This window comes from Solanum tuberosum, unplaced genomic scaffold (genome assembly GCF_000226075.1).
Source record: "Solanum tuberosum cultivar DM 1-3 516 R44 unplaced genomic scaffold, SolTub_3.0 scf00353, whole genome shotgun sequence".
Classification (NCBI taxonomy): domain Eukaryota; kingdom Viridiplantae; phylum Streptophyta; class Magnoliopsida; order Solanales; family Solanaceae; genus Solanum; species Solanum tuberosum.
Genome location: NW_006239275.1, coordinates 206,582 through 228,300, shown reverse-complemented (window position 1 = coordinate 228,300; position 21,719 = coordinate 206,582). Strand labels below are relative to the sequence as shown.

At 32.5% G+C, this 21,719-nt stretch overlaps 2 protein-coding genes across 2 annotated transcripts; both read left to right on the top strand.

Moving 5' to 3' along the window:
- The first annotated feature begins 3,645 nt into the window (after window positions 1-3,645).
- Window positions 3,646-10,304, top strand: LOC102598572 (long chain base biosynthesis protein 1-like). Its single transcript, XM_006361308.2, has 13 exons — window positions 3,646-3,823; window positions 4,565-4,703; window positions 4,786-4,880; window positions 6,165-6,256; window positions 7,068-7,161; window positions 7,260-7,332; window positions 7,445-7,577; window positions 8,037-8,211; window positions 8,812-8,952; window positions 9,032-9,127; window positions 9,269-9,410; window positions 9,521-9,648; window positions 9,747-10,304. Exons 2-13 carry the CDS (start codon window positions 4,589-4,591, stop codon window positions 9,921-9,923), a joined length of 1,461 nt encoding a protein of 486 aa, XP_006361370.1. The 5' UTR covers window positions 3,646-3,823; window positions 4,565-4,588; the 3' UTR covers window positions 9,924-10,304.
- A 9,756-nt stretch (window positions 10,305-20,060) lies between these two features.
- Window positions 20,061-21,719, top strand: LOC107063406 (uncharacterized). Its single transcript, XM_015315253.1, has 2 exons — window positions 20,061-20,102; window positions 20,721-21,719. Exons 1-2 carry the CDS (start codon window positions 20,061-20,063, stop codon window positions 21,717-21,719), a joined length of 1,041 nt encoding a protein of 346 aa, XP_015170739.1.

Genomic DNA, 21,719 nt, shown 5'->3' with positions numbered 1-21,719 from the left:
TCATTACTTACCAGTTTTAAGTTTTTAATTATCTACATATAGTCTCTTTATTTCATTCAACTTTCTTTTAAATTCGAATTATAATTTATAATGCTAATTTTTAATATTTATTTCTTTTTCTCATAAATTCTTTATGCCATATATTGTTTATCACTTAATTAGTGAAATTGTATATATTTTTCTATTTTAATTTACCTGATCCTATTTAATTGGATACATAGTTTAAGGATGGGAGATTTTTGAAATTTTAATTTTAAACATACAATAATGTTTGTGTAGTTATATGACTTTTGAAACTGTTTTATTGTTGAAAATGCAATAGTATCGTGATGTTGTAAAAGTCGTCACTTAAATAAAAAGTTTTTAAATTAAATTATTTTATAATTTAGAAAGTTATAGTAATTCTTTCTAAAAGAGGCTAAAAATATGGTTGTGTGGATCGAATTGAAATAGGGTTGATTGAAGTATCATTTTAATTTTACTTATTTGTACCTAACTAACCAATAAAATAAAGAAAATGACAAGGTTTGAAGGAAAAGAAGATATTAACTTATTACCAACGTATGTTGTGTAGTAGAAGGGTTATTTCTCCCTTAATCACAGGTCATAGGTTCGAATCTTGAATATAAAAACTAATAAATTCAAATACAGAAAAAAGAAGATATCAACTTCTTATATTTCCTTTTACATGTTTTAGCTTTAGTTAAGTATATCTAATACCAAAATTTGATATTCAACAACCTTTAATTAACTTAAAAATTCAAGTCCATGAAATATTACTCATATTTATAATAATAAAAAAAATTAACATTTCAATGATGGATTGATGCCAACTCAATACCTGTCACAAGATATTCACAAAGGAAATTCAAATAGAGTATGATAGAGGTGACAGAACATGGGTTGATAACTTAATAACTTCACAAGATTTAAATGAAATGAGAGTATAGTATGAAAAAAGCAATGGAACATGTGAGATATAAAAATAATAGGATCTACATAAATTTTATTATTATCTTGTGAAAGCTAGTAAATAGATTATTTTTTAAAGTCTCTCAGTTCAAGTACACCAAGCAAGTATAAAGAAGAAGAAAATAACATAGAATACATAACAACTAACAAGAAAAGCAATACAAAATCTACAAGAAAGGAGCAAGCACAATAGGGGGAAATACAGTCAACAACAAACAATGATAGATATCAAAAGCAAAACTATAATAATACGGCTAGTACAACGATGGACAAACAAACACCAACAAGCATAAACCCTTAGAAAGCAAAACGATCCTCCACTATCTACTAAAATTCTACCCTAGTTTGCATCCTCCACACGGTCTTGTTTTTGGTACAAAATCTAAAATTGTATCGTATCCTGTCTAATCACCTTCCTTAATACTTCTTCAGCATATCTCTACCTCTCCTCATACCTACTATAATCAACCTCTCGCACCTCCTCACTAGAGCGTATGCGTCCATCCCACATGTTCAAACCATCTCAATCTCGATTTCCTCATTTTATCTATCACGAAATTCATCTCTCACTATGCCCACACATTCATCTCATTACAAACAAACATTTCATAGAACTTAAACAAAAAATGACCAAAATACCCTTAAACAGTCTGTCTACTTACTTCTTCTTTATTATATAACTAGTTTCACGGCACGTGTGTTGCACATATATATGTACATATAGTATACGATATTGTAAAATAGAATTAATATTACTAAATTAATTTTTTTTAGTAAATAATTATAGTTTAAAGAACATAGGACAAGTGCTTTTAAATGATTAATACAAATTGTCATAGAGTTACTTGTATTTTAAGATCAAAATGACCAGATATCATTGAAACATTTCAAAATACATTCAAAGTTTAAATATGGGGAGAAAGTATCATTTATTTAGTAGTACTATTTTTTACTTTACTAAATTTTGTAAGCAAATCTAACCAACAAAATTTTAAAAAATTATCAATACAAAAAATGTTACCAATAGTTTTTCCTCTTGAGGTCATGAACATAAATTATGGACACCATTTAAGTATATTTTTTCTCTTAAATATTCATACTTGAAATTTAGTATGTGCATGACACTAATAAGGATTACCATAAATATTTCAATATTTTATCTTTATACACAATCAATCTTTTACTTGTTGTCTAATGAAAGTATCTAGTATCTTATAGAAGTTGTATCGTGATATAAAATATTAAACTTTTTAAATAATAAAAATTAATAGATGAATAAAATTTAAAGGATTGTTTATAGAATCTTTAATTTGATTTAAGATTATTTTATGATCAATCATTGTGACATACCATTTTCTCAAATTAAAATGAACACAAAATAACAGGAAATGAATACTTAAAAAATTCCATACTCAATATAAATATTTTAAAAAAAATATATGGAACGATACATAGCCAATGAAGAAGGAAGACGAAAATAATATGATCATGCTATATTCACTATAGTGTTCCATTTTGATTAAAATCTCTTGCCACCACCACTTTACTTTCTCCGTTCATTTTTACTTACATATCTATTAAAAAATAATTATTATCATTACTATATTATCATACTATAAGTAAAAGTGAAAATCTATTTTTGAAATAGTGGAATTAACATCAAAACTAATGATTCAATAGACTACAGTCTACATTGATGCCCGTTGTTTTAGCAAAATTAGAAAGAAACTCCTTCATTGGAGGGTAAAAACATAATTAAAAAAAAAAACAAAGAAGAAATATCTTACCCAAATCATGTGACTATTTTCATATTTGTTTATTATTATTGTCTTTCCCACAACTTTTCGTCACTGTTAACTCATGAAAATCGTAAGAAAAAATACGAGTGTGAATTTATGAATGATTTGCTACAATTTGTTCACCAACTCTTTCTTATGTGGTATTTCGAATTTTGTTGAACTTTGAACTTAATCAACTGTTGCAAATAATCCCGAGATTATTTAAGAAGAAGAAGAGTAGAAAACTTTAAAAAATCGTAGTTTAAAAGTGAGAGGAAGCCCCTCTATTTTATAGCTAACAAATAGTAGTATGAATAAGTGTTAATTGTGCCTTATCAGAAATTTACAACCTTTCAAAAAAGTCATTGTTCATCGGAAAAGTCACAACCTTTTGCAAAAGTCACAACTCATCGGAAAAGGCATAATCCTTTGGAAAAATCACAACCCTTTGAAAAAATCACAACCCTTCAAAAAAGTCAAAACTCATCGAAAATGTCAAAATCCGTCAAAAAAATCACAACAGTTTGAAAAAGTCACAATTCTTTAATATGAAAGGGTATCTACTTTTAATATAATACAAATAATTAAATTAATAAATAAAATAAATGAAGTATTTTTAATTAGGGGTATTATAGTAATTTAGCATCAGTTTAGGAGTTAATGCCTTTTAAGTTAGTATATATATAGAAGATAGATAGATAAAACACAGTAGAGTAATTAATACGATTTATGAAGAACGTAGCAATAAAAATTGTACTACTATTTATGTAAGATGAAAAAATTATAACAAAAAATAAAATAAAATAATCGATATGATTTGACCAAAGATGAATATTCAGAAAGTTGTATTGACCATTAAAGCCTGCTGGCCCCATCTCACTTCATCCCTGTAAAGCCAATCTGTATTTTTTCCTTTTTCTGCAATCAATGCTCATTATATTTATATTTATATATTCAATTCAAAATCTCCATTTCAAAACCAAGAATCACCAAATACTCCATTCAAAATCTTGAATTGGGTAATAAGGCTGTCTTTGAAGTCTCCATTGAAGCTTCAAGAATCACTCTTTCAGGTCAGTTTCTCCTATAAAGATGTAAAATTTTACGTGGTTATTCTTCAAATCTATGTTTTATTCAAAAAAAAATTGGTGATTAATTATGTGCAAAAATATAGCTTCAGAGGATTTTGATGGACAAATCTAGGGTGGGTTTGGATCAATTTGTGATCTTGTTTGAGAAATTCGATCTGAGTTATGGTTTCATGGAAGAGATCAAGTAGGAATATTGTTCTTGGATTTAACTCATATTTTTCATTCAGATTTCCATTTTATAGTTTTATTCAAATGATGAAATGGGATTTAGAGAGTTTCGTTTCTAGTCACTATGCCCCATATTTCTTTCAAAAAATGTGTTAATATATGTCAGTTCAAGTCTGTAATTGGTTAATATTACTGTCCAAAAGAAAAGGGTACTAAAATTAGATAGGAGAAGTATCTTGGAGAGCAAGGGTTCATCCAGTTGGTACAATGATATAGCTTAGCCATGTGATGAAGTCTAGCTCGGGAGTTAATATTGTGCGTATGCGTGTTTTGAGAGAGAGAGAGAGGGGGAGAGAAGGGTATCCGGCAGAAGACTTATTTGATGATCCTCAAAGATACTTCTGGTTTAATTTATTTTCTCCTGAATCAATTGAGAATTTTGAGTTGTTTTGGAGCATCATTTTCTAGCTTCTGAGCATTCAGGTTTCATACCAATCATTATGTGATAGACCCCGAGTGTAACAAACTTCATTTCCATGTGGTTTCTGTTGGCAGCCCTGTCTGCCATTGGCATATATAATGGATACAACAATATCAGTTCTTACAAATAAGCTGAGAGATGCATCCGATTGGGTCACATGGATATCCGAGGCTCCTTTTGCAAGAGCTGTGGTGTTTGGAGTTAACATTGGAGGTATTTTCCCTATTCATAAAACAGCTATAGTTGTTAAACTAGATGACCTCTGAGAAGACATACTCTTTTGCCTCTCCTGCAGGGCATCTATTTGTGGAGGGTCTTCTCCTGGTGGTCATCCTTTTCCTACTATCGCAGAAAAGTTATAAACCACCTAAAAGACCATTGACAAAGAAGGTTTGTCTGAGTCTTCCTTTGTCACACCTAAATTATCCACCGGTTCTATGTTTGTTTCTTGCTTTATTCTGTTAGTCCATCTTTTGTTCTTCCTCATTTTGTAATTTTCTCATACTGTTTGGGACTGAGGCATGATTATTGTTGTTTGGTTGATTTTCTCATTCTTATGAACACTCCATGTTCAAGGTCCAATCTGTATTTCATCCTAGTGAATTGCTCTTCCTCATTTCCAAAATGATATACTTAAAAGGAAAAGAGAGTGGGAGAGAAAATTATTGTATTACAATACACTCCCATCTTCCAGTTTTTGTTTTGTGGAGTTAAATGATTATCTTATCGGAAAGTGATCAAGGCAGGGATCCAAATTTGAAGACCGGAACTTTCTGATTAATATTCAGAAGACACAGCTTTTAGCTGGCTCCTCTTTAAAGTTGCAAAAGTCCTATGCCCTAGGCCACAAAAGATAATAAAAGAAGTAACTTAAAAGAACTTACATTCTTAGAAGAATAGCATAATATTTTTAAAAGCTGCTGCATTTAACACTTCTCAAAGTAGAGATCTTCCTACTTAAAGATGTCAAACTCTTCTTTTTCAAGTATACTGTAGATTCCTCCATATCCTGTTCTCTAAACTGCAAGGTGGTTGGGAAAATGAGCTGTGAACTTGTAAATTAAAGAGCTCCAACTTTCTGTTTGTTTTTGCAAATCATTATCTTGACCTTTGTATAGTGATTGGTGCCATCTGGTGCTAATATATTTTCGACTATTTGATGTTCATAGCTAGGAGGTAGGCTTCTTATTTATAAGCATAGAAGTCTTTCCTTGGCATCATGTACATTATTATCAATGTTGGGGCCTTTTGTACTTTATGTACTCCCTTTGTCCCAATTTATGTGACACACTTTCCTTTTTAATTCCTCCCAGAAAGAATGTCTCCTTTGCTTAAAATTATCCATTTACCGCTTTAAAATTATCCATTTACCCTTCATGAAATGATTTATAGTCTCACAAATTGTCGAGTTCTTAGACCACAAATTTCAAAAAACTTCCTCTCTTTCTTAAACTTTATGCCAAGTCAAACGGTGCCACATAAATTGGGACGGGGGGAGCATTTAATAAATGGAGGAGCTATGGATATTATTTGCTTTGGTAATTGTTAAGATAAAGAGAAATGTTGTTTGTAACTTGTCAGCATATGTTTGTAAGTAGCAAAGTTGTCTATCTTCTATGCAGCATGCTGCTTGAATACATTCAAGCTGATGAACGTGTGTGCTCTGCTTTTTAGGAAATAGATGAATTGTGTGAGGAATGGGTCCCAGAACCTCTTATTCCCACCATTACAGATGAGATGAAATCGGAGCCTCCAGTACTTGAAAGGTGGAAATACTCTTTCATTTGAAATGTGAAAGCATATACCTCCTTGTTAGATTCTATTATCACTATTCTGCATTTTTTCCCTCATTTTTCTAATTATGCTTTTACCACTGTAAGATTTTATTCTCACTTAAGGGGAGAACCAGCCAAGGAACTAATTCAAATGCCATACTGTTGTATACTGTGGGAACCACCTCTAGAGCCTCTAGTGGCTACCTATCTAATCTCTTTTTCTTATGGTCTGATGATCCTGAACTGAGCCTAGCAAGTACGTTAGAACTTCCAAGAGGAATTAGAATTGATTTAAGGATTTGGGCTCAAACATTTTAGGTTAAAGAAGATGAGGCTCGATGGGGTAACAAGGGATGGGACTCAATGAGTTGATTGGGATTTTAAAAGCTATTGACACTAAAAAAAAGCCACTGAACATGCAGCTCATAAGAGAAGAAAAATCTAGATAAGCGCTAACTGCGTAACACAGCTACCTATTCCCTTTTTGGGTTGAAGAAATAAAAAAAAAGAAAATATCTGCAAGTTTGGCTTGTTAACCCGATAGTGGTCAAGATTTGCTTGGTGCTGCCTCTTATACTCTAGCTTACTCAGGCTATAAAATTTGTAAGTCAAGTTGTGAAGATCATGACCACCCCCCACCCCCCAAATGCTTTTCCTTCCCTCCTATGAACTACTTTAATAAATTATACCAAGTACCAACAGTATAGCTTGCTTCAAAGAAACCCTCCATATTTCTGTGGTTGTTTTCTATTTACTTGAGTTCTCTCATTTGTCTAATTGCTTACAAGTTTTATTAATGCAGCGCTGCAGGTCCTCATACAACTGTTAATGGCAAGGAAGTAATAAATTTTACTTCAGCTAATTACCTCGGGTTATTAGGAAATGAAAAGTTACTTGTAAGAAACCCTTCTCTTGAATATTTTGAATTGTCAACCTATATTTGCATGTTGGTGCTTAATTGTCAAATTTATCATTACCTAATGTCATATATCAGGAGGCATGCACCAGGGCATTGGAGAAATATGGTGTAGGTTCTTGTGGTCCTCGTGGATTCTATGGAACAATTGGTATAATATGATATTCATCATTAGGGAGTTAGTTAATTTTCTTCTGCTGTACTCGCCAACTTCCACTTTCTCTTTTGGGAGGCCCAACCTTATCATTCTTTATTTCATGCAGATGTTCACCTTGATTGTGAGGCCAGGATAGCTAAGTTTCTTGGAACTCCCGATTCTATACTCTACTCTTATGGACTTTCTACCATGTTCAGTGCAATTCCAGCATTTTGCAAGAAGGGAGATGTCATTGTTGCGTAAGTTTATTCATTCTTTGCTCGTTGAGTGTTGATATCATTCTTAAAAAATTGAACCAGGCTGTAGAACAAGTATCTTTTCTTGGGGTAGGAGGAAGGGATTATGAAGGAACCAGGCTGTAGAATAAAAAATTTAAAATGGCTGTAGTATTGTTAAGACTTCTAAAATGAAAAAAAAAAACTTAAGCTGATGTTCGTAGATGAAATTCATTAAGAATCTTACACCACTTCTGTAATCAGATTTCTTTGTGCTATGTTTAGTATCAGAAGTTGGATTATATTAATAAGCTTCTCCCCAATACGTCTCCTGATAATTTTTTTGTGAACTGTAATAAACAAAATTATACCCATAAATAGGTATTGCATCCATAAGGTTTTTCAGTTGTAAATAGCTTCTATAAACATATTAGAGTTTCATGAATTAGTTCTCATTTTCAACCTTATCTTTTGTGTGCATAGGGATGAAGGTGTCCATTGGGGAATACAAAATGGACTTCAGCTCTCTAGAAGTACAATCATATACTTCAAGCACAATGATATGGAGTCCTTGAGAAATACATTGGAGAAAATCACTCAAGAAAACAAGCTAGCTAAAAAACTTAGGCGATATATTATTGTTGAAGCAGTATATCAGGTATCTTCTGTTTTATTAACAGGGTTTTATTTAATTGTCAAAGCTGTATGTCATAGCATTGCCTGGACCATGATCACCTCTTCAGTGGATGAAGGAAGTGAGGATTTCATAAGCTTGCAATAAGTTGAATCCAATTTAGGCTTGCAGAGAGACTCAAAATTTGACCGGGATTAAACTTTAAAGATGTAAGCAAGGTTGATTAACTGTATATGACACTTCAACTTTTTGCAAGGGCCGTGGTGACTTGTTATGATCCAGAAAGTTCTGAAACCAGTGACTGGGTTTTGGTTTTGTTTGCCATTTCAAGAGATTAGTCTATAGGAGCATGGACTAAAATTCACTTCTCAATTTAATGCAAACTCTCCCATCCCCCCACCCCATATCTTAGCCCTTCCTTAGTGGAGGAAGTGTCAGAGTTGGCTTGGCTGTTTCTTAAATTGGGATAAGGTTGCATTTATCTTGTAAATAAGAAAACGGAAAGGGAAAAAAACGACAAGAAAATGTGCAGGTTTCTGTTTGTTGTTTAACTTGTTAATTGCCAAGCACCCAGTATCTCTGAGAGGAATATTCTTTAATTTCATTTGTTTCTACAATTTCTAGAATTCTGGTCGAATAGCTCCATTGGATGAAATCATCAAACTGAAAGAAAAGTACAGATTCCGGGTATTGTTGGATGAAAGCAATTCCTTGGGTGTGCTTGGCAGTTCTGGTAAAGGTCTAACAGAGTATTACAATGTTCCGGTATGTTAATGATGGCCTCTATCTTCTATTATTATGGATTGTATTTTCTGTATATCCTAAACAGGTAATCCTGTTGCAGGTTGACAAGATAGATATCATTACTGCTGCCATGGGTCATGCATTGGCCACAGAAGGAGGATTTTGCACCGGGAGTACTAGAGTCATTGAACACCAGGTATTGAAGTGTGATAGGTTGCCACCAGACTGTAGTCTCCTTTCAACAGCAGAAAAACATGTTTAATCTTAATAATCTTGTCACTATCTCCTGTTCACTTTTTCCAATTAAGCCTTCTTGATGATATTCTTTGTTTGGCAGCGTCTCAGTAGCTCTGGTTATGTGTTTTCTGCTTCTTTGCCTCCTTATCTGGCAAGTGCCGCAGTCAAAGCTTTTGATATCTTGGAAGAAAATCCTGATCTTATCACAAAATTGAGGGAAAACATTAATATACTGTTTAAAGGTATATTTGCTCTAGACCAAGTGCCTTCCTTACCCCTTCTCCTTGAAGGCTTCAAGCCCATGTCAATGGTTGTGAAAATATATCAACTTTTTTACCTGGTATGGTTTCAGGTCTACAAGATATTCAGGGGATGGAAATAATGAGCGATCCACTCTCTCCGATAGTTTTTCTTAGACTCAAGACGTCCACAGGTTCTTCAAAGAGTGACCTAAAACTGCTAGAAGATATCGCGAATCTTGTAAGTGATCATCTTAGTGTATCTGCAATTTCTTCTTATTCTGTATCTCATACACATCCTAATAATACTCTTCCACGCCACAAATATTGTCATTGCAGGTCTTGAAGGAAGATTCCGTTTTTGTTGTTACTTCAAAGAGATCAACACTTGATAAATGTAAATTGCCAGTTGGGCTTCGATTGTTTGTGTCAGCAGGGCACTCAGAATCTGATCTGGAGAAAGCTAGTAAATCATTGAAGAGAGTCGTGGCTTCACTATTGACAGATCAGAGCTAGCAGAAGGACGCGGTTTCATCATCTTTAAACTTTCCTGAAAATAGGGCAGAAACATTGTGGGAGTTCAAATAGGTACATGGAAAAAATATTGAAGACTTTTTTTTTTTTGACTTTTGTTGTTCATTAGTGTTTGCATGTCAACTATATTTAGATAGATCAAGATTTACTTCTTGAGTTTGCCATGCTGCAAGGACAGAGAAGTCAGTTGTCTTGATTAATGTTGTGTTTTATGTAGTTCTGTTAATCTTGTTTTTTTTTCTTCACCTTACTGATTATATAAAGAAAAATAGAATGGTGGGATCTTGTAGTTGACTGTATAGACATGTTATTTCTTATTGGTGTGAAAGTGACAAATCTCAATATTTTAAGCTTTGAGCTGAATATGGGGCAAATGTGGATTAACTATGTTATGTTTTATATCCTATAGAAGAAATAAAGGGAGAATATCTTGGATATATTTGAGTAAGTATAATCTGGCATTTATTTTCTGAAGAAAAAGAAATTCCAGAAAATGCTTATTTTTATGATAAATGCTTTCTGTTGTTTGGTTGGAGAAAGAAAAATAGCTTTTGGGGAAAACATTTTAAAAAGGTTGATATAAGTTTTAGCAAATTTGGTAGTGTTTTAATGAGATTTTTTGAGTATTACAGCTTGAAAATAATGTCTAATTAGTGTTTGGTATACATTATTTTGTCATGTAAAATTACTTCTTTTATCTCTCAAGATAGGGGAAAAGGTAAGGGTAATGGTAAAATCTACTTACATTCTATCCTTCCTAAAACTTCACTTTGAGATTACACTGAGTATTGTTGTTGTGTTTGGCATGCTTTTGAATATTCTCATGTTTGAGTGGTCAAATTATTTTAAAAAATATGTTCTATGGGAAAACAAGTTTATTCAAAATTAAAAAATAATTCCTCTAATTGATGGGGAAAATCAAATTTCACGAGTGGCATTCCAAAATCACGGTCTCCTCCTCACCCCTACACCCATTGTGTTTTTCTAGATTTCGTACAAATATTTTTGAAAGAATAGTTTGTACTTCTTGTCAAATTAATTATATCGTCTACTAAACTATGTTTTGTCGATTTTAATCTAATGTGTAAACGTGTCTTCTTAATATCTATATATATGTGTTGTCTTTGTTTTGAAGGAAGACATCTTAATTTCATTTTATTTTGATTGACTTTATGGTTTCATGTCATTGTCTAATTAGTTTTCCATAAGTTACTCATTTGTGTTCAAATTTATATATATATATATATAACGACCATGTTTATATGAAATTGATTAAGAAATTTGATAGTGTTGGAAATAATTATTAGGTTGAGTTCATTCATAAAGGGTGTTAATTAGTCCGTTAATCCATTAGTTTGTTCTCCTTCCATTTTGGGTGCTTCACCTACTTGCTTTATCCACGTGCTTCATCTACTTGTTTATATGTACAACTTTCTTAAACGTGCTACGTGCTTAGACGTCCTACTTGCTTAAATAGATGACACACTTGCTTAAAAGAAAATTTATATCGTACCCCATATAAATCTCTTTTTAACTAGTATTTATGATTCAAATACTACATATACACTCCAACTAATTAAATGATTTAATTGTAAATCAATTTCAGAATCCAAACCATGCATTAAGACTTCCATTATTTATTTAGCCTATATAGAAACTAAATGTGTGTAATTTTCTTTCACTTTTATCTTTTTTTAAAATAGACAAAACAATTCTGGACTTTCAAATCCATATAACAAACTCCTACTAGAATGCACTGGAAGATACAAAACAAAAGCTAATAATCAGTTTCTCTCTTATCATTATCGTTTTAGCTCAAAAAAATTATTTCAAAATAATTGTTACTTAAATAATTCAAGATAAAAATTGATAATTATTTTCAATTATATTGTTAACACAAAAGAAATACAATATTTAAGAGGAAAATTTAGTCTACTTTTATGAAATAGAGGCCTTATATTTAAAACGTCATAAAAGAAAGATCTTACATAAAATTCGTGTTGAATATTTTCTCTTATTATAATAAAATAATTCAAAAAAAATGAAAAGGAATAGGAAAAAACAATGTTGGACAACCTAAATAAACAAATACAATCTTATCATTTTGCACTTAAAATCCTTTATTTTCTTGTCATTCTTTTGCTTGTTGACTCATTAGGTCTCCATTATAATCAAAGTAAATCAATCATGTGAAGTGTGAACCCACCCACCCCTAACTACCCCCTCCTCACTTCTTTACAACTACTTTTCCATAAATAAATAAAATAACTACTTCATCATACAAATTAATCATTTTATAAACTTAAAAGGACAGTTGTGACTAGATTAATCCAGTACCCTCTATGAGGTGCAAGATAATTATGGATCAATATTTAAATATTATTAGAGTAAAACCTCACTAAATTAATATAGATGGGATCATGAAATATTATTATTTTATAGAGGTATTATTTAATCGATAAATTATGTATTTTGTAAAAAACGTCATTCATGAACGTGAGGTCATGACTAATGATCCTAGTTACCACAAATAAATTGATGTCAATAACCTTTTGGATTACCCGGATGAAAATGATACATGTTTAGAGGTCCATTAGCCATTACTTTAAAAAAATTGTGGATACCTGGAAAAACAATGTTGATGATGAAGTTGAAGATGATACAATACCTTTTCAACCAGTTACACATAAGAAAACACCTATCGCATCTAGAACTCTTCATAAATTTATGGTGCAGTTTGAAAGACAACACCGGAACTTTTCGATGCAAAAGTTAGAAATGAACTTCAACTAGATTTAAATTTTAACAAAAAAAACACAATAGTCATATTTCACTAAATTGTTTTAGATATATTTGTACTTTTAAAGAATTATTAATTTATAATATTGATGGGACCATATATTTATAGAGGGTTTTTCTGAAAATATATTATCTTATTATTTTATCGAAATGAGTGATTTTTTTCATTGGCCCAAGTCGGGACCGGAAGAAAATATTATCTTAGGGAGATTATTAATATATCTTAGGGCATTTTTGAACCAAAGTATTGGCGGTAAGGATATTTTTGAACCAAACTATAAACGAAGGACATTTTTGTTCCTTTCACATAGTTTAATGGCATTTTTTACCCTTTTCCCTTTTTTTAATAATTTCTTTTCATATGTTATTTTGATCACTTTTTTTATTTTCACAAGTCATTTAAGTTTTGAATTCAAGACAAAAGAATTTTTTTAAAATGAAGTGACCAAAGGGGATTTGCTCCCTAAGAACGTGAGTTGAGTTTCAACTTACTCTTTTTTGTGCGTTGAACAGAGATAGTATTTTGATACTGAGTTTCAGCTCAAACTTTTGATATCTTTAAAGAATTGCAAAATATAAATATAACATTTGAGCAAAAATCATTACGTTCTTGAAAATCTACATTCCAAACTTTATTCATGGGACTATATTATGCATATCATTATTGTTGTTGCATCAATATTAATTAAAAGAACTATACCTATAAATTATTATGAATGAGAAAAAATGTGAGATTTTAGAAATCTTTTACATGTTTTCGTAATATTTAATTTAAGATTTTTTTTTAAATTTGAATCAAATAATTATAATAAAATGAATTTGTTGATTTATGTTCATATGCTTACTATTATATTGAAAATTTCTTAGACAAATAGTACTATAATAATGTATAATTAATGAAAAAGAAAAAAATAGTTTATGTTTAAAATTGATTTCTTTATCAATTATTTTATTTGGATTCTAGACGATTCTAGTTTGTTTAGAATTTGTTTATCTATAAGGCATGATATAGATTATTAGAAGTGAGAAATTTCAGAATCTAGATTAAATGGTTTAACACAACAAAAGTGTATCCTTTTGTATCCATGATTGGATTATTACTGTTATAAGTAATAATTCACCTAAGAAAGTTAATTTTATACCAAAATTTTTAATTTATGAATTTGAATGCTACCTAATTTGATGGTCTTTGAAAAGTGAAAAAAATAATAATTAAAATTCAAGTCTTATGCAGTTATGCTAATCTGGCAGACATTGTGCACATAACTTTTAGAACCAATTGTAATCTTTGAATTTCAAGAATGAAAAAATTAATAACAGTTGAAGAAGAAAATAGTGATAATAATACCAAGAACATGAAGAATAATATATCTCCAAAAAGAAAATCACTATAATTTCTAAAGTTTCTACTGAAAAACTTATCAAAATTTTCACAATTTTTTTTTTCTTCTTAAATATTTTGGGGCCAGTTACATGTTCGATAGATTAGCCAAAAATAATTATATTCATTAGCTAAAAATCAAAATCAATTAATTCCTACTATTATTTTGATGAACGATGATTTATGTCTATTTTTCGGGGAAAAAATCATTACTAGGAAAAGGGACAAAAGGGTAATGAAAATAAAACTCACTAAGAGGTCATTAGAGTATATATATATATATATATATATATATATACTAGAAAGTGATGCCCGTGCGATGCACGTGGTCTAAGCCCAACAATTTGATTTTTAATGTGTTCAAATATGCAATATTTATTATTAAAAAAAAAAAGGACCAAAAGATATATCTTACCTTAATTTTTTCGTCATTACAAATTGTATTAGCATCAAATTAATAATGCATTAGTACCATAAAAAAGATATAGTTGGTGCATAATTAGGTTCGTATTACAACCAAAATAACTACACCTGAATGTTTCAACAATTGATATGCATTGATTTCATAAAAAAATCACTACATGGGAGGAATCATCAACAATTGTAATTTTGAGAATTAACCAAAAAAAAAAAAAATCTCTGCCATCAAACGAAAATTGTAATTCACACAATTTTTAGTTGAAAATTACACTACTAACAATGCTAAAAATATTAATGATAGATCCTAAAAGGTTTCTCTTGATCTTGCAACTGTTGACATTAATCTAACTTTCATTTTTTCAAGCAGATTTTTTTTTTCACATGGATGTTGGTTCTTCTTCAGCGGTACATTTGTACCTTTCAGAAAAAATAAAATAAAATATGATTCAGGAGGAAAGTTTCGTTTAAACCCATAAAAAAGAAGTGACTTTGATGCAACAGTTAAATACCACTCTAGCATTTTCAATTTTCTTTCTCCATTTGTATTTCAAACTGCTTTCTCCATTTGTATTGGGTCCCTGACATAATTAAGCATTGTGTGTTATTGTTAGAAACTCATCCACCTGGGGAGGAAGGCTTAACAAAGAATTAGGGATCATGACAAATTTCAACCTAACAAATTAACGCATTGGATGGCTTAAATTTAGGGTGAAGAAGCACAATTCATATGCTTGCCTTTGTAGCACGCATGAATTAGCTAATTTTGGGAGACTTGGATTGTTAGTTTTTTTTTGCTTTTTTGTCCTAATTTTGTAGCCAATTTCTTTTAAAATAGCCACCATTGATTATTGTTATAGCCTTCAATTAATTGCCTTTTTTCCAACTCGACATAAATTATTGTTATAGCTCTCAATTAATTAAACCTAAGTCATTGATATCAATATTAGACATGTGACAGTTGATACTCATTCAAAAATAATTTGGAAAATAAAAATGATAAGGTAAAATAAAGGTAAATATGGATAAAATATAAATAGTACAACTCACATAACATAATGTACAATTAAGTACTGCAGCATTAGTCCTTTTTGTTGTTGGCTTATATATAAAGTAATATTGTTATAGCCTTCAATTAATTTGCCTTTTTTCCTAACTCGACATAAATTATTGTTATAGCTCTCAATTAATTAAACCTAAGTCATTGATATCAATATTAGACATGTGATAGTTGACACTCGTTCAACAAATAATTTGGGAAATAAAGATGATAAGGTAAAATAAAGATAAATATGGATAAAATATAAATAGTTCAACTCACATAACATAATGTACAATTAAGTACTGCAGCGTTAGTCCTTTTTGTTGTTGGCTTATATATAAGGTAATATATATATTATGCAATGCATATTGCTTAGATACACCAAATCAAACATCGCATAAAAAATAATCTCAACATAACTAATATAAGTTTAACTAACGACTACTAATTTCGTGAGTAATTTTTTCTCCTGTGGCGGCGACTAGGTCACCTTGTTTGAATGTTGCCGGCTGACGGCCAGCCACCATTGATGGCTGGGCTGGACTTTGCCTTATCTGCTCAGTTTTCACCTCTTTCGAACAAAATGCACACTGGTCAAAACACAATCCCTAATTCTCCATTTCTGAACAAGTTTGCAGACATTATTAAAGGACATAGCTCTTCAGGTAATGAGAAAAATGTTGTGGAAATACAACCTATTCCTATGAAAAAACCGACTCTCATTGGTGGTATACCTACCATTAATTGGTCAGCAAGCGAAATACAACGAATGAATATCATAGAAAATTTGCAATATGCAGTGGTAGGCAAATTCTCCTATGGAGCTCCTGATATTAATGAGTTACGAGATTTAATTCCAAAACAGTGTGGATTATTGGGGGTCTTGTCAAATAGGCTTGCTTCGCAATAGGCATGTTCTGATTAGATGTGATGGGATGGATGATTATATAAAAATTCTATCGAAAAACTCCTACTACATAATTGCTAAGGATAGATATGCATATCAAAGGAGGCCTTTTATTTATGATGCAAACTTCAAAGCTGGTGAAGAGACGACAAAGGCTACGATTTGGATTTCATTCCCTGATTTGCTGCCAACATTCTTTGTGAAGGAAGTCCTGTTCTCACTGGCATCTGTGGTTGGGAAGCCCCTTCAATTGGATCTTGCTATGATAAATAAGACCCGGCCAAGTTGTGCTAGATTGAAGGTCCAAACGGATCTGCTTACTGAGAAGCCTGAGTTTGTACAAATGCAGTTAGAAGATGAATCCACTCTTGAGAAAAGAATTATTAATGTGAGAATACAATATGATTCTTTACCTGCTTATTGCATGAAGTGTAAATTACAAGGGCATGGAGAAGAAGAGTGTAAGGTCTTACATCCAGAGTTAGTACAACAGTATGATGACACTCAAAATACAACACTGAACATATACAACAGACAACTATACAAGGGGGTAGTAAAGAGTAGATGGAAGCCTACAAACAGGAGCTTTACAAAGAAAGTTGGGGAACTGATGACTGTTAAGGGACTGGAAAGGAAAGACATCAACGAGAACATCAATCCTTTTGCTATTCTTAATAAAAATGTACTAGTGGAAGAGGAGGTCGTAGAGGTAGAGGTGCAAAATCAGAAGCAGATAGATGAGCTGGTGGTTACAAGGGTTGAGAGTACACATGGGCTAGACTACAAGACTGATGAAAAACTTGAAATGGAAAACAAAGAAGATGGAGAAATAATTGAAGATTGTGGCAAACATGATGGGGTTGTTTCGGTTTACAACAAGGATATCATGCTTCTTAATGGAGGGGTTAGTAGTGCAATGCAGAGGGGAGATGTAGAGGATGAAGGAACTTCACAGAATCATTTGTCTAATACACTGAATTTACTGAATGCTGATTATTAGATTCCTTTACAAATTTTGGACCCAAACGAAGCATGGTATCTTGTACAATTGCAGGGTTCACTAATACAGGGAGGGATTGAGGAGGTTCACAATATGACAGAGTTGGCAGTGGTTTGTCCAAAATCACCACTAGTTCAAAAATTATATGAAATAGTGTCACATCAAGGGGCAATGGAGATACATGATAAAGGTCTCACACAGTCTAGTGATGTTGAAGATAAGAAGGAAAAGGAGAACCTGCAGGTGGAGAACTTGGTGTTTAATGAAGTAGGTGTTTCACCTGAAACAGTAATCACGCATAAAGGCAAAAATAAAGGGGAAGTATTACCCACAAGATCAAATCCAAAGAGAAGGGCTAGGAATGAGGTCAAATGATGTTGAAGTCCTTATTTTGGAATGTGAGGTCTGTTAGATCTCAAAATTCATTCCATAGAATTCAAATGTTACATAGACATCACAAGTTTAATATCATAGCATTGATGGAACCTTTTCAGAATGCTGATAACATTCAAAGATTCAAAAGAAGATTGGGTATGAAGTATTCTAATTATAACTGCAATGGTAAAATATGGGTGTTTATTCAAGAGAATATTCAGGTAGAGGTGTTGGCAGACTTTGATCAGATGCTGACTCTAAAACTGTTGTTTCTGGAGAATAATCAACATTTAATTGTTTCTATTGTGTATGCAAAGTGTGATGTTGAGGAGAGGATATAATTATGGAATGATATTTACTGTATTAGCAATGATATTCAGAATTCACCCTGGCTGATTGGGGGAGATTTTAATGTCATTATGAGTGACGAGGAGAAGATTGGTGGTCTGCCTGTATATCCTAATGAGTATGAGGATTTTGCATTTTGTGTGAACTCTTGTGATCTGGTGGAAGACAGTTTCAAAAGGAGTCCATTTACATGGTGGAATGGGAGGATTGATGATCAATGTATATTTAAAAGACTGGATAGGTACATGATGAACCAGGTTGGTCTTGGCTATTTTGGGTTGGTGGAATCTGAACATCTGGCAAGAACAGGGTCTGATCATGCTCCTATGCTACTAACTTGTGGCCAGAAGACAGATGTTGTTAGGAGACCTTTCAGATTTCTTAAGTTTTGGTCAGAACATGCAGAATTTCAGCAGGTAGTGAAGGATAACTGGATTTCAGAAGGAGTAGATGTGTTTATTAGATTGAAACAAAAGATGAAGAAGATTAAAACTGCCTTGTCTAACTGGAGTAGAATAACTTTTGGAGATATTTTCAAACAATTATCTATTAGGGAGGAGATTGTGAGGGTGAAAGAGGCATTATTTGAAATAAGCCCTACAGCAGGGAATAAAGAGATTTTACAGAAAGCCCAAGCAGAGTTAAAAAAGTATGTGCATTTTGAAGAAGAGTATTGGAGACAGAAAGCAGGTATTCAATGGTTTACAGAAGGGGAGAAGAACACAAGGTTTTTTCCCAGTATAGTGAGAGGCAGAAGGAAAAGATTGAGCATAAACAGAATTCAGAATAAGGATGGAGAATGGGTAGAAGGTGAAGAGCTACTGTCTGCTGCTGCTCAGGAGTGTTTTCAGAAGCAATTCACAGGCATTCATAATATGGAGAAAGTCCCTCTATTGAGACATATTCAGAAAAGGGTTACTGATGAAGACAACAGAAGATTAAATGATTTTCCTTCAATAGAGGAAGTTAAAAACGTAGTGTTTGATCTCAATGGGGACAGTGCTAGTGGTCCTGATGGGTTTACTGGACATTTTTTCCAACAATGTTGGGATATAGTTGGGGATGATGTGGTTAATGTGGTTGGTGCTTTCTTTAATGGTGTCACCCTTCCTAAGTCTATTACACATACTCATTTGGTCCTACTTCCAAAGAAAGATATTTGTCAATCTTTCTTAGACATGAGGCCAATTAATTAGTTTGAGTAATTTTCTTAATAAAGTGATCTCAAGGGTGATGAATGATAGAGTAGGGGTTCTTCTTCCATCCCTGATTTCAGAAAATCAGTCTGGCTTTGTGAAAGGAAGAAGCATTACTGAAAATGTGTTACTTGCTCAGGAGATTATTGTTGATATTAGAAAAAGGGGTAAGCCAGCAAATGTGGTGATCAAGTTGGATATGGCAAAAACATATGATAGGGTGGAATGGGGCTTTCTTATAAAGGTGTTGGAAGAAATGGGTTTTGATAATAGCTTTGTTGATAAAATCTGGAGACTGGTTGCTAACAACTGGTATTCTATACTTATCAATGGACATGCTAATGGTTTCTTTCACTCATCTAGGGGAGTGAAACAAGGAGATCCTCTGTCCCCTGCTTTGTTCATACTAACTGCTGAAGTTCTATCTCGAAGCTTAAATGCTTTGTTCTGTAATGAGGTCTACAAGGGGTTTGGATTACCAAAATGGAGTGATCAGATTAATCATCTTGCCTATGCAGAGGATACTATAATTTTTACGTCAGCAGATGGTAATTCATTAGATGTATTGATGACAACTCTGAGAGATTATGAGAAGCAGTCAGGGTAGATGATTAATAAAGAAAAGAGTTCTTTATTAGAGGCAAGTTTCCACTAATGTATTTGGGATGCCCAATTGGTCATGCCAAGAAGAAGAAGGTACACTTTGCAGAATTGATGAAAAAAGTGCACAATAAGTTGCAAGCCTAGAAAGGAAAAATATTGTCATTTGGAGGTGAGGCTGTGTTAATTCATAATGTGTTAAACAACATACCTATTTATCTTTTGTCTGCTATTAATCCTCCAAGGTGTGTTATTCATGATTTGCATAGAGTTTTTGCAAATTTTTTTTGGAATTTTAGGGAGGATGGAAATAACAAGCATTGGGTAGCTTGGTCAAATTTATGTAGACCCAAACATGAAGGTGGTGTGGGATTTAGATTTTTGTTTGATATTTCTAAAGCTTTATTTGCTAAACTATGGTGGGTCTTTAGAATAAGAAAGACTATTTGGTCTAACTTTATGTGGAATAAATATTGTAAAAAGGAGAGACCTCAGGTGGTTGAATGGAAAAATGGATCTTTAACTTGAAAGTATATGCTGGAAGCTAGAGGTTTGATAGATCAACATATTTGGTAGGAACCTAAGTGTGGCCATTCAAGTATCTGGTATGATAATTGGTCACAATTAGGTGCACTGCATTACATAGTTCCTCTGGACAGTGCTAGAAATGTGCAATTGGATGAAGTGAAACAATGTTTTTTGAATGGGGAATAGAACTATGACTTGCTTCAAACAAGTTTTGGGGATGATATTAGTAGACATGTAATACAACTCCTGAGGAGTTTAGAAGATGAACAACAGTGGGATAAACCATGGTGGATGCTGAAGACTTCTGGAAAATTCACTGTAGGTTCTGCATGGGATTTTCTAAGGGAGAAGCAAGAAATCTGTTTAAAATATAAGTATATTTGGAGTGCAGGAGTTCCTTTTAAGATATCGCTCTTCAATTGGAGGCTATGGAAACAAAGACTTCCTAGTGGAAAAGTTCTTATCAGGAATATGATGGGTGATGGGGTAGTGTGTGGTTGCTGTGATGATGGAGTTCAGGAGACTATTGAACACTTATTTATTAGATGTTCATTCACTAATTCTATGTGGAGATATTTTGCAGGATCAACAGGTGTGGAGGGCCGTTTCTTGCAGTTGAAAAATACTTTGTATAAATGGTGGAATGCAGATGTTTCTGCAAAACTTAAACCTGTTTTAATGGCTGTGCCACTGTTTATTTGTTGGCAAGTGTGGAAGAGAAGAAGTGCCTTGAAATTTGGTGGTTCTATGTCTTATCTGAGTATGAGAGGAGGGATAGCAAATAATTTAATTCTATTGGCTAAGCAGTTGTATCCTTGGATGTACCACCTGCCTAATAACTGGCCTGAATTGGTCAGATATTTGACAGGGTATACTCCTAGAATTGATTGTAAGGTGGTTTATTGGAAATTACCTAGACATAATACATTCAAATGCAATACAGATGACTCTTCAAAAGGGAATCCAGGACCAAGCTCTTCTGCTTTTTGTATTAGAGATGATCAAGGTAACCTTGTGTATGCTGAAGGAAATATGATTGGACTATCAAACAATCTTATTGCTGAAGTGGTAGCTATAAGACTAGGGCTGGAATATTGTAGGATCCACAATTTACTCCCACTAATTCTAGAAACGGATTCTTTAGCTGCAATGAAAATGATTGAAGGGGCTTGGCACAGACCTTAG